We start from the raw sequence: 12,802 nt of genomic DNA, 5'->3' as shown, positions 1-12,802 counted from the left end.
TGTCTTTCAGACCTGTACTGTACGTCCATGCAGGACCAATGAAGCCAGATGTGAGGGTCGAGATCTCCTCATCATATTTATTGCAATAAAATATTTATACACACTTTTCTTTGACTTGTCCATGCCTTTTTTTTAACTGTTGAGGGTTTCAAATGTTGTACTGTATATTGTGTTATTGAGATAAGGAATGTTCCCAATGATGCTTTGAAGGAATGCTTTTAAACACTTGTCATTTTCAATTAATCCAGTTTGTTTTTGTATCTATTAAAGCCAAATGTATTCATTGTTTTGACGTGACAGTTTAGGATTTAATGATTAAATGAGCATTAAATATGAATGGATATTTATATTGCCTTGATTAGGATTAAATCGATGATTTACAGTGATATAGTGAAATGAACACAGCATAGGATGCACATAATAGGTGGGCTAATGTGTATTATGTCTATTCTGGAGTGGGTTGAGTTGTTGACAGGCCTATTTGTAAAAACATTAATGCATATCACACAACACAAGCCAACTGTGACTTCATGGTGACATCCCAGAAGAGTGGAGAATGGAGAAGATGACGTTTGACATGATCAACCAGCGTTCTGAAGGGAAAAGGTTTGCTAGCTAGAATCATACAACATTCGCTTCCATGAAATACTGATTAGGTTCAATGCTTGCTTTCAAATACACAAATCTGTTTATTTGTAGGCCTATATCAATTCAATTCAAAGGAGCTTTATTGGCATGAGAAGACATGTTTATATTGCCAAAGCAAGTGTCAAATAAAATAAAAACAGTTTAAAATGGCGAACATATAATATGACATGCAGTTGGAGGGAGTACAGCATTGTGTAAAAAGCTATGTCGCATTGTGACATTTTATATATATATACAGGGTATAAAGCTTTTGAAACAATTTAAATAGCGTTATTTTTTAAGAAGTTTGCATATGAAAAAAGGTAGTTTCATGACAGTACACTAGTACAAGGTCAACTAAAAGCATACGCCCAAGAAAGCCTATGGCATTGTTTCAATTGAGATCTCTTTTTTTTTCCTCCAACTCATAACATTGAATGACGGCAGAACGGGTGTGTATCGTCACAACTCATTTATTTATCAGCAGAGTGGATGAGTGTTGCCATTAAGTGACATTGTTAACATAAGTTACAAAGTAAAATTACAAAGTAAAACAATCCCGTCTCATTAGTTAAGAGGAGAATCAGATCAGATGAACGTAAACAGGAAATCGCGCTACGATCAAGCCCAAAAAAGGGCTTCCGGTCGGAAGTAGGGGGCGTGGCCAGGCATGTTGTCTATAGCAAATTTGTACAGTATGACATCAGGGATCTCCATATACAGTATGCATAAAAGGGACATGGACTGACAAGAGAGATCTCCATGTATGGCCATTAATTTAGGACAGTTTCTGAAGGTGTGCATCTAAATATATATATATTCTACTGGTTGTAATGTTCTACGTTCATGATGTTTGAGGTTAACAAGGTACCCAAAGAAAAAGAAAGCATGAATAAATGAATAATGCCAAACATTTCCACCTGGTAATACGGAGATAATACAGTCACACACACACACACACACACACACACACACACACACACACACACACACACACACACACACACACACACACACACACACACACACACACACTTCACCCATTAGAACCAGGAAAGCATCTCAGGAAAGCATCTGTGTCAGATCTTTAAGTTATAAGTTTCCATAGAGATAACATTGAATTACCAAGCTAAACTTCAGATATATAGCTCCCTATGTGAATGACGCATTAGGCTTAGCTATATTTAATTTTTTTATTCTTCACTTGTCTCAAAGTGACTACAGAATGTGCAAATAAACTAAAACTAAACAAAGTGAAGTAATTTCCCCCTTTGACTTGAATGCGGAAAATTCTAATGGTAAGACGGTATTCAATCGCAAGTGTGACTCGCGTCATGGCAACTACACTTGCAATTTCCCGAATTGCATCTTTCTAGTTTTATAATGGTCAAGTCAAAGGCGGTCAGATGGTGATGAAAGAGAAGTACATAATAACCCTATTTATACATTATTATGACTGTCATCTACTGTATGTGACTGAGATTTTTGAGCAGTTCTCATACGTCTGGCTTTGTGTGTATACTGTATAATTGTCCGTATGACTATGAGCACAGAACTCCATGTATGGAGATAACTGACATCATGGACTGTATACTGTAAGTCCCTATGTCCGTATGAGTGTACGTATGATCTGGAGATGTCCATATGAGCACGAGACTAATGCCAGACGAGAAAGTACACAGAGACCGACATCACCACAGCTGATGTCATGGTCAACGGCCCATACAAGGAGATATGCACGTGTCATGTTTGATACCATATGAAGTGAGCGCCGGTCAATTAAAGTTTGATGAATGAATCTGTCCAGGGACAGATTTTGTTGTCGCTCAGCATGCATTCCAGCACTGTTTGTTGACTTTTAAGCTTTGGCCAGATGTAGGCCACAATTCAGAGCCCAGACTAAGCCAGATGTTGAGATGTTAACCATCCTCCATCGGTTCTCGTTTCTCCAGCCATGTCACCGGTAGGATATTTGAAACTAAATGGAGCTCTTACCTCTCTCTGTGACCTGTCTCTGGAGCCTAGCTTTCTCGCTGCTTTGATCCAGCCCCCGGTTGAAGGTCTGAGAAGGGTTTTCTTTTCGGCATTCGGGACATTCTTTTTTCTCTCGAAGGCTCCTCCTGATGCAGTCTGCGCAGAAGCTGTGAGTGCAGTCCAGCAGGACTGGCTATATGGGGGGGAAGTCATTTAAGACACAGCATTGCCAGTGCAAAGAATAGGGTTTGTGTTACCAACAGGCTTTCAGAAAGGCTTAAAAAGCAAGGACAGTTTCTGAAGGTGTGCATCTAAATATATATATTCTACTGGTTGTAATGTTCGACGTTCAAGATGTTTGAGGTTAACAAGGTACCAAAAGAAAAAAAAGAAAAAGAAAGCATGAATAAACGAATAATGCCAAACATATTAAACTGATTAACCAATGACTTCGTACCTCTTTGAAGAGATCGATGCAAATGCTGCATATAAGTGGCTTCTCCATGTCCTCCTGGTAATACGGAGATAATACAGTAAATACAGAATTAGGGAAACAAAAAGAGTCCAAACATGGCATGGCTCCCATGTGGATCTCTACGTCTCTCTCTCTCACACGCGCGTCTCTCTCTCTCTCTCACACACACACACACACACACACACACACACACACACACACACACACACACACACACACACACACACACACACACACACACACACACACACACACACACACACACACACCATTAGAACCGCGGAAGTATCTGTCATCTTAGATCTTATGCTTAGCTATATTTAATTTTTTTATTCTTCACTTTTCTCAAAGTGACTGTAGAATGTGCAAATAAACTAAAACTACGCATGTCCCCGAGCACCTTCCTAGGAAGGTCCTCGATGCATGTCCCACTGGGAGGAGACCCGGTGGCAGACCAAAGACCAGATGGAAGGATTATATCTCCAAACTGGCTTGGGAACGCCTCTGTATACTCCCTGAGGGAGTGGAGGAAGTTGCTCGGGATAAGGAAATCTGGAAATCTCAGTTGGAACTGTTACCCCCCGTGACCCGATTCCGGATAAGCGGTTGAAGATGGATGAATGGAAACAAAAAATAAACAGTAGTTTGTATACGTATGCATAAACTGCCTATTCCACAACAATCCAATAACATCAATATCATAACAAGAAATGTCGTTATTGTTGTTATTGTTGCAATAATTCATCTAAAAAACTAACTGTGTTCATGTCCAGTAAAACATGTTTTCAGCCAGTTTTAACATGTACTATGTTAGTAAGAAATTCTTGAAATTCCTTTACAGGGTCATTGAGGTTAATTGAATATAAGATAAAAAGCACCCACGTAATTACTTACGGCAAATTTCAGCTGTTGTTTGTGAACCTCTTGCCTCTCTCTTGTTTTTTCTGCCTTTGAACAAAAACACATTTTAATAACTCACTGTCTAGTCTACTGGATATAACACATTTCACTCTGATACTGGTGATAATGTTTCACTTGTGAGAACAAAATACTATGCACCATGCTGTGCAGTTTTAGGACAAAATATAAAACAGATTTTATTTATAAATCTGTTAAATTTGCATTTACTCACATCAGTTTCCATATGCTCTCTAACCCGGATGTGCAAACTAGCTAATACCTAAAAAATACCTAATTTTGACCTAAAATACAAGACAAACTAGAAAAGCCTAGCCCATTTAAAAATGTTCACATGAGTTATGATCCATCATTTTAGTTGGACCTTTTAAGATATAAATGATGGACACTCTCTTATGTTAGTGGGTAGATTGTCCCAAACCTTGATCTCATATACCGTAATTGTTGGACTATAAGCCGCGACTTTTTTCCAATGTTTTTTTTTTGCATAAATCAGGGCTATTGAACACCCTTTATGTCTGTGTGTTGGTTAAAATAATATTGAACCAATGGAAAGTAGTAAAAAGTGCTTCAGTCAAAACCTCTTAACTCCACTTGAGCTAATTTTCCCGAAAATGAACATTTTGGAGTTAGGAGGTTTCAGCCCGACAGCAGAGATATAACTGTTCTAGGGGCTTGAGTGTCTTGAAGGATTAGCATTAGCTTTGATTGATTGATTGATTGAGTATTTTATTAGACAAAAATGGAGAACAGTACAAGTATAGTCAATACAATTGAAATGTAGTACAGTACAAGTGCAGTTAAACACCCTGCCTAAAAGGAACATCTCAAATAAGACCTTTTATGATCTTTTTTACGTTGAAAGCCCTCTGTATTTAATTAATCGACGTAATAAATAGCAAGCAAAGAAAACATTCACTAATATCGCAGTTATAAAAACACTATACGTACAGGACCGGGGGGGGGGGGGGGGGGGGGGAGTGATAACCACCTCCTTCTCTTGCCTCCTGAAAGTTGAGTTTTCAGGGCAGTTTTGAAGGATGCCAGCGAGCTACATGTTTTAAGGGAGGTAAGGAATTCCACACCTGGGTAGCAGTGATGTAGAATTTACCCATATTTGTCTTATGGGTTTGTGTTATCAGATCATTGTGTGCGCTCCCTCTGGTGTTGTGGCTGTGGGTGTTGCTAACTTTTTGGAGATTTTTGGTCAGATATGTGGGTACTGAGTGGATGGAGGGCAGATTTGCGTTGACTATTTTGAAAGTCAATCCCATTTTTTGTTGTTTAACCCTGTCTTCAATGCTGAGCCAACTTAGGCAGGCAAAATGTGTGGGAGAAATATGGGTCATGGGCCCCAGGTCGAGAAGTAGCTGAATCAGGGAGGTTTTGGAGCTTAGTCTTTAGTGTTTTTTTTATGTTGGAGTACCATGAGGTATAGTCAAAGTGGGACTGAATGAGGGCCCCAGCAAGATTCCTGAGGGCACTTTTGTTGACAAAAGTGGAGATTCTGCCCAGGAATCTTTCTTTGATTTACTTTTTTTATCACCATTGTTGCCATGCTATCCCCAGACAGGTATTTGTCAAGAAAACAGCCCAAAAGGGTAATCTCTTCCTTGCTAGAGATTACTGTATCATCAACTTTGACCTTTGAAATCGTTTACATTTATCTCACTCAGAGAATGTCTGGTCCCAAAAAGAATGGATTCGGTTTTACCAAGGTGTAGAGACAGTAAGGATTTTGGTGACTTCTGAGCTGAGAGCTTCCTCAACCTGCAATTTGTCCTCTCCTGAGATCAGGAGTGCTGAGTCATCAGCGAATAGGAACAGTTTGCAGTTACAGGCAGCATTCATGTTGTTAATGTACAGTAAAGGAGGAACAGTAACGGCCCTAGAATGCTTCCTTGAGGAACGCAGCAGTTCACCGGGAGGGACGAGGACATGGTTCCGTTGATGTCAACCATTTGTTCTCTTCCTTCCAGGTAGGATTTCATCCAGTCTACTGATGTGTTATCAAAACCAATCGCCCTTAGTTTCGCTTTGATAATTAGGCTTCATCGTCGCAAAACTTAATACAATCATTCATGATCTATGTCTAGCCCCTTACATAGCCCGGCCGTAACAATATTATAATGATAATGACGTACCTTTATCTCTTTTAGCTCCTCTTCTTTGTCCCGGCGGTAGTCCTCAAACTGTTGGTGCACATATACAGATCATATCAAACAGGATCAAACAAACATGGCCATACAGTATGTACAGTATATAGATTGCATTACATAATATTATAACTGCATAAAGGAATCCAGGGGGGATACTGTACAAAATGTATCGTACGCCCTATAGTTCAAGAATTATAGATTAACACATTGTCATTGTCACAAACTTTTGAAGTGTTCGCTGTAGAAAGATGAGAGCTTTAAAGTTTGTCTCAGCCTGGGCCGGCCTAGCAGTTTGGGTACCTAGGCTCCTAATACAGCCATTCCAGACGAACTTTGCTGTATGTCACTCCCCGTCTCTCTCTCTCCTCATTTCCTATCTGTCTCCATTTACTCTATCAATAAAGGCAAAAGGCCAAGGAATATCTTTAAATAAATAAAATGTTTGTGCATTACATTCACCCATTCACACACACATTCATACACCGGTGGCGGAGGAAACCATGCAAGGCACCAACCTACTCACCGGGAGCAATTAGGGGTTCAGAGTCTTGCTCAAGGACCCTTCCACATTAACTCAGGGGGAGCCCGGATTCGAACTGGGAACCTTTCGGGAACCCTTCGTGCTCTAATAACGGTTTCTCTACCCCTGAGCTATGCCGCCCCTATGAAAACATACTTGAAATAAACTACATCAACTGAAGCAGATATGTTGGGATATACATGCACTTATGTTACAACATATCCTGTGTAATGGCAGATGAAGTGAAGGCTGATGGTGAACCAACTCACTATACACTCCTTTTGTGTGTCGTGGAACTTCAATATCTGGATAGTTTCATCCTTTTCCACTACCTATACAGTACAGGTACAAATAAAATAGCATTCAGATAAAGACAGAGTACTGTTAAGTGTGAAGTTAGACATGTACATTTCACTGATAATAACAGAAAAAAATTGTTTGTCTCAAGGACATTGAGGTCATCTGATGAGCCAACTATAAAAACATACTTGAAATAACACCACAAACACCACAGTACGACATGTAGGATATTTTCCATTTACCTCCTGCTTGGCATGTTCCAGCTGTTGAGTTTTCTCTGCCTTTGAACCAAAAATAATAATAAATAAATAAATAAATAAACACAGCTTAAGTATATTCACTGTATACTGAATATAAAACATGCCATTTTAATTCTAGTTAGATATGGCACCCCATCTTCCACTCATCAAATCACACACTCATTTAATTCTCAGACTGCTCTATTTAATCTGGAAGTTTGCACTCCTTCCTGCTTGCTCATGCTGATGCTGCTGCTCTCACCACTGCTGTCTTGCTCAAACACTGTCTGCTTACCCTCCACCACCCCAGCTACCACCTGTCGCTATGGATCTGCTGTTTATGTACGGGGAAGTCAGAGTCCCTATGGTTTGGAGATGCGCTTTATCAGAGTATCTAAAAGCAGATCCAATTAATCGAAACCATAATAAATATACTGCTGATATCTTTTTTTGTACTGGAAACATACATCTTTGCTACTCTTTCTAATCAAACCTGGGTTTTACGAACTTTTAATTGATGTGGTATTCTCCAGGTAAAACTCTCAGGGTGGCGTAATTTGTTATTCTGTTTCCAGGTACATTATGAGCCGTTATTACATTATTGCTATAATATAATTTAGTTGCTATAATTTCCTGCTCACATATATTACAATACATACCGGTATATGTGCTGGTATCAGCCAAACGGTTTCTGAGCTACACAGACAGACAGACCCTCTAATGATCTTACAGGGCCACAGCGTAAATAATTATGATTACAGAAGCACATACTATGTCTAGCTCCTTTTGTGTGACCTGGAACTTCAATATCTGGATTCTTTCATCCTTTTCCAGTGCCTATAAAAGGTACAAATAAAATAGCATTCAGATAAAGACAGAGTACTGTGAAGTGTGATGTACATTTCACTGATAATAACAGAAAAAATGGTTTGTCTCAAGGACATTGAGGTAATCTGATAATGAGCCAACTATAAAAACATACTTGAAATAAACTACATCAACTGAAGCAGATATGTTGGATATACACGCACTTATGTTACAACATATCCTGTGTAATGGCAAATTATGGCTGACAGCACCATGTACACCTTTTTATATAAGAACACCACAGTATGACATGCAAGCTATTTTCCATTTACCTTCTGCGTGACATTGTCCAGTTGTTGATTTAAAACCCTTTCCTTTTGGGTTTTCTCTGCCTTTGAAAAAAAAACACAGCTTAAGTAAATTCACAGTCTAATGAATATAAAACACAACACTTTAATTCTAGTTAGAATTCTTTCACTTGTGAGACAAAACGCCATGCAGTACTTTGCCACGTTTTAGGAAACATGACAACACACTTAGCAACAACAGTTAATTGGGCCATTGAGTTTAATGCTTAAAGGACCACTTGATTTCATAATTGGTCCTCACTATTGCTCATTATAAGATCTATATCGGAGGATATACCATTACCATATGGGGAAAAGTTTCAATGGGGGTTTCAGAAAGTATACCTGTATATAGGGGCCGGTCATACTTAACAGTCTAAAAGACGGACAGAAATCAGTTGATTTGTACCAGTGTAATCAGTCTCTCACACACACACACACACACACACACACACACACACACATCAGCGAGTGCGAGGCGCAATGCAATGGTTCTGCAGACATGTGGTTCGCGGCCCCAACAGGAGCGGAATTGGGACGGTCCTCGCACCAAGTAGCGGAGGAGAAACCTTGCTCTAAGACTCTCTGATGCATTTTAAAACTCACTTGCTCACGCTCAATTCAAGTGTATTCAAACCGTTGTATTCTTATTCTTACTCTAAGACAAATAGACCCTATTCACGGCCCGCCCACTCAGCAAATTTCTCAGCAACTTCCTGGTGCTGACGTCAGCTTTGAAGGGTAAACTAACACAGAAATCGCTGGACTTAAAGCCAACAAATCACTATTTCGAACGGTAAAGTAAATGCTTTGTGCCTTTTACTATCTTGTGTTCTTGATCATGCTAGCCGTATTTCATACTTAACTATTCTGAAATTGCATCACATTTGCGATTTCTGTGTTAACTCTTCAAAGCGTGACGTCAGCACCAAGAAGTTGCTGAGTGGGCGGGACGTGAATAGGGTCCATAAGAGCAGGTGATTATTCTTATTTATTTTGTGCATGTGAGAGTGGTGATAACCCGCCCACACCCGCGGGGTGCACGGTCAACCAGTCGGCCCACACATCACTACTGTCTGTGCTTCAGGATGTCAGAGTGGTTGCGCATATGAACCAGTGTCAGTACAGGAGGCAGTGGTGTAAAGTAACTAAGTACATTTACTTAAGTACTGTAGTCTGTATCAAGTACAATAAGGGATTTCTAATTTCCAATACTTTTACTTATACTCCGCTACATCTCGGATCTAAATATTGTACTTTTACTCCACTGCATTTATTTAAAAACTTTAATTACTAGTTACTTTGTAGATTTCCTCCACCCTATACATTTCTGCCATTTGATAATAGCAGATCTATAAGCTCACAAGCTTTTACTCAAGTACATTTTGAATTCTGGACTTTTACTTGTATTTCTGCATTGCAGTATTGATACTTTTACTTAAGTAAAAAGTTTGAGTACTTTTCCCACCACTGACCAGAGGGAGGCGGGGTCACAGTGATTGGACTTGAAGTATGATGGCCTCCACTTGTTATCACCTAAGGTCATCACTTCACCTGGACTATGCATTGGCCTTAAGGCTAGCCTCTTACATAGCCAGGCCGTAAGAACATACCGTATGATAATAATAATGACTATGGAAGAATACCTTTGTCTCTGCTAGCTCCTTGTCTTTGGCCCGGAGACGATCCTCACTGTCAGCCAATCGTTTGTTCACGTTCTTTTGCTATGAGCATTGCAGACAAATGGAACAGATCATATCAAACAGGATCAAAGCAAACGTGTCATACAGCAAGTATATAGATTGCATTACATTATACTATGATTGCATAAAGTTTTTTATTGCAGTTTGAAGTGAACATTTCAGCTAACAGGAAGAAAGCCAAAATACAGGGTAGATAGCATTGCACATAACAACCACACCAGGTACGTTGTGAGCCGTTATTACATTATGAGTTGCTATAATGCCCTGCTTACTGTACATATATTACAATAAATATATGTGCTGAATCAGCCAAACGGTTTCTGAGTAAAATATTACAGAAGCATACCAGTTCCTTGTCCGGCTCCTTTTGTGTGGCCTGGAACTTCAATACCCGGAGGACAGTCTCATCCTCTTCCAGTACCTATACAGTCAGGTACAAGTAAAATACCATTCAGATAAAGACAGTACTGTGAAGTTAGAAATTGTACATTTCACTGATAATAATAACAATGTCATGAGATGTCAGAAGGTCATGTGCAGGCCTTCAGAACATGTGCATACTGTATCTCAGGTACGTGTGTGTGCTAGTATAGCCTTAGCATAGCCTTAGCATAGCCTTAGTATAGCCTTAGCATAGCAAGGGATGCAATACTAGTGTGCTACCATATACTCTGGCCCACAGGGGCTAGCCACAACGCTCTTCAGAGTGGACACATGCAGCTTTCACAGGCCGGAGCCACTCGTTGATTTGTATATTGTTCTGCGGGGCGGTGTGGGTGGGTTTACTGGGTTAGGTTCCGTGCGGGCTGTGGGCGGTGCAGGTTATGAAAAAAACCTGACCCGCGCAGCAATGGTGGCCAGCTGGCTGCATATGATAATGGTAAAAGCGGTGATTGTCGGATAGTAAAAGCAGACAAGCTGTGTTGGGTTCGCGTTTGTGTCAATAATTTTGACAAATAGCTAACAGCAACATGAAAAAATAAACGAGTTCATTTTTGGAACCATGAACTTTAGTTCAAAATGTTGAATTATGAACAATGAACTGAACTAGTTCATTTTAAAATTCATGAACTGAACGTTGAACTAGTTCATGTAGAAAGTGAACTCTGAAGAAGTGACTCTTCCCGCACCTGTAAGATGTGTTTGATACGCTGCCTCTGAGGGTACCTACCACGACGTATTTGAAGCAGTGATGCTGGCGGTGAGGTTGGCAGATGAGCTGCAGCATCGGCTTCATCACCCGCTGCTGCAGCCGTTGGGCCTGGATGTCGGAGTCCGGCAGTTCGAAGCGGCTGTCGGTCAGGAACTTCAGACAGCGCTCACCCATCCTCTCCTGGAGGACGGGACGGGACGGGACGGGACGGGACAAGACAGGACAGGACAGGACAGGACAGGACAGGACAGGACTTAATTCGGATGCAGGTGCATTGGACAGTGAAAACTGAAGCAATCATGAACAAAAATTTCATGAACAAAAATCCTGCACACCGCTCTTGCTCAGTGAGTGAAAAAACTCAACTTCGCCAAAGCCGCTGCTGCCCGACTTCCTCATTCACATCCATCCATTCTATCTGGCTGCAGTAACATGGATTTTTCTTTATTTGTTTTCCCACACTATATCTGACTCATGGATTGCTGCGGTTGTATTTTTTCACAGCGGAGCGATCAATAATCTGGTAATTAACATTGATTTGATTATGGCAGTTAACCGCCATTATTTATGGGAAACCTCTCTGGCATCCTGAGTGTTAAGGGGTTTCAGGTTAAAGCCTAAGCAATCCAAGTTCCAACCCTAGAAAGTGTGCGTGTGCATGTGCATGTATGTGTGTGTGTGTGTGTGTGTGTGTGTGTGTGTGTGTGTGTGTGTGTGTGTGTGTGTGTGTGTGTGTGTGTGTGTGTATACCTCCAAAACCTGATCAACCCCTAAAATCCCACCCGTTCACTCAGATCAGCCAACACAGGGATGCTGACAGAACCCTCCAAAATCCACTCGTCCTAGACAATTTGCCCTCCTGGCCCCCAAACTGTGGAATAAACTCCCTGTCACACTTAGAACTACAGACTGTCAGACTCACTCCCTAGCTTCTGCCGTGGACTGAAGACTCACCTCTTCAGACTCCACCTAAACCCATAGCACTACTGTAACACTCCCCCTTCCCTCAATGACCACACATGAAGCTACAGTAGATAGCATTTTTAGGTTTTAGAAACGTTTTTTACTGATTAGGTGCGTCGGCTACCCATGTTATTGTTTTTCTAGATTGATATTCCAATGCATTTGTTATGTTGTTGATCAGTACTGACATATTATCTTGCTTATTGTATTGATGTATTACCTGCTTATTGTAAATAAGCTTTGGATTAAAAGCATCTGCTAAATTCCTAAATTGTAAATTGTGTGTGATGGTGGAGTGCTATAGATTTTAACATATCCTCCTCACCTGCTGGCAGATGCTCTTCAGAACATACTCTGCATACACATCCAGGCTAGCCGTGCGTCCTTCGGATATGTCATCGAGGTGAGCTGGATGAGATGGCCCTGATCCACTCAGATCATAAACTACAGTATGACAGTATGGAGACACATGGAACATCCTGTTCTATATTCCATGATGAACTATATGGAGTACATTTACTCAAATACAGTCATTAAAGACCCCATACACAGGAGGTACCCTAGCCCAGTATGAGTGGGCCTATAAGCAGTTTTATGCATTCATTAATGTATCAGAT

General features: G+C 40.5%; 1 protein-coding gene across 1 annotated transcript in view; it reads right to left on the bottom strand.

The window, feature by feature from the left end:
- LOC308280395 (mediator of RNA polymerase II transcription subunit 12-like) overlaps positions 1–12,802 on the bottom strand; it is a 38,165-nt gene that overhangs the window by 5,876 nt on the left and 19,487 nt on the right. The window contains exons 12-23 of the mRNA XM_080720662.1: positions 12,511–12,629; positions 11,241–11,402; positions 10,416–10,490; positions 10,013–10,090; positions 8,352–8,411; positions 7,984–8,049; positions 7,216–7,254; positions 6,943–7,005; positions 6,139–6,186; positions 3,971–4,024; positions 3,059–3,112; positions 2,623–2,794 (exon numbers count right to left, since the gene is read on the bottom strand). Of these exons, the coding sequence (XP_080576788.1) occupies positions 2,623–2,794; positions 3,059–3,112; positions 3,971–4,024; positions 6,139–6,186; positions 6,943–7,005; positions 7,216–7,254; positions 7,984–8,049; positions 8,352–8,411; positions 10,013–10,090; positions 10,416–10,490; positions 11,241–11,402; positions 12,511–12,629 (990 nt within the window). The remainder of the gene's footprint in view (positions 1–2,622; positions 2,795–3,058; positions 3,113–3,970; positions 4,025–6,138; positions 6,187–6,942; positions 7,006–7,215; positions 7,255–7,983; positions 8,050–8,351; positions 8,412–10,012; positions 10,091–10,415; positions 10,491–11,240; positions 11,403–12,510; positions 12,630–12,802) is intronic.

Source organism: Nannobrachium achirus (assembly GCF_963921795.1).
Source record: "Nannobrachium achirus genome assembly, chromosome: 2".
Classification (NCBI taxonomy): Eukaryota; Metazoa; Chordata; class Actinopteri; order Myctophiformes; family Myctophidae; genus Nannobrachium; species Nannobrachium achirus.
Note: the sequence above shows the minus strand (reverse complement) of the source record. Positions and strands in the feature narration are given on the sequence as shown.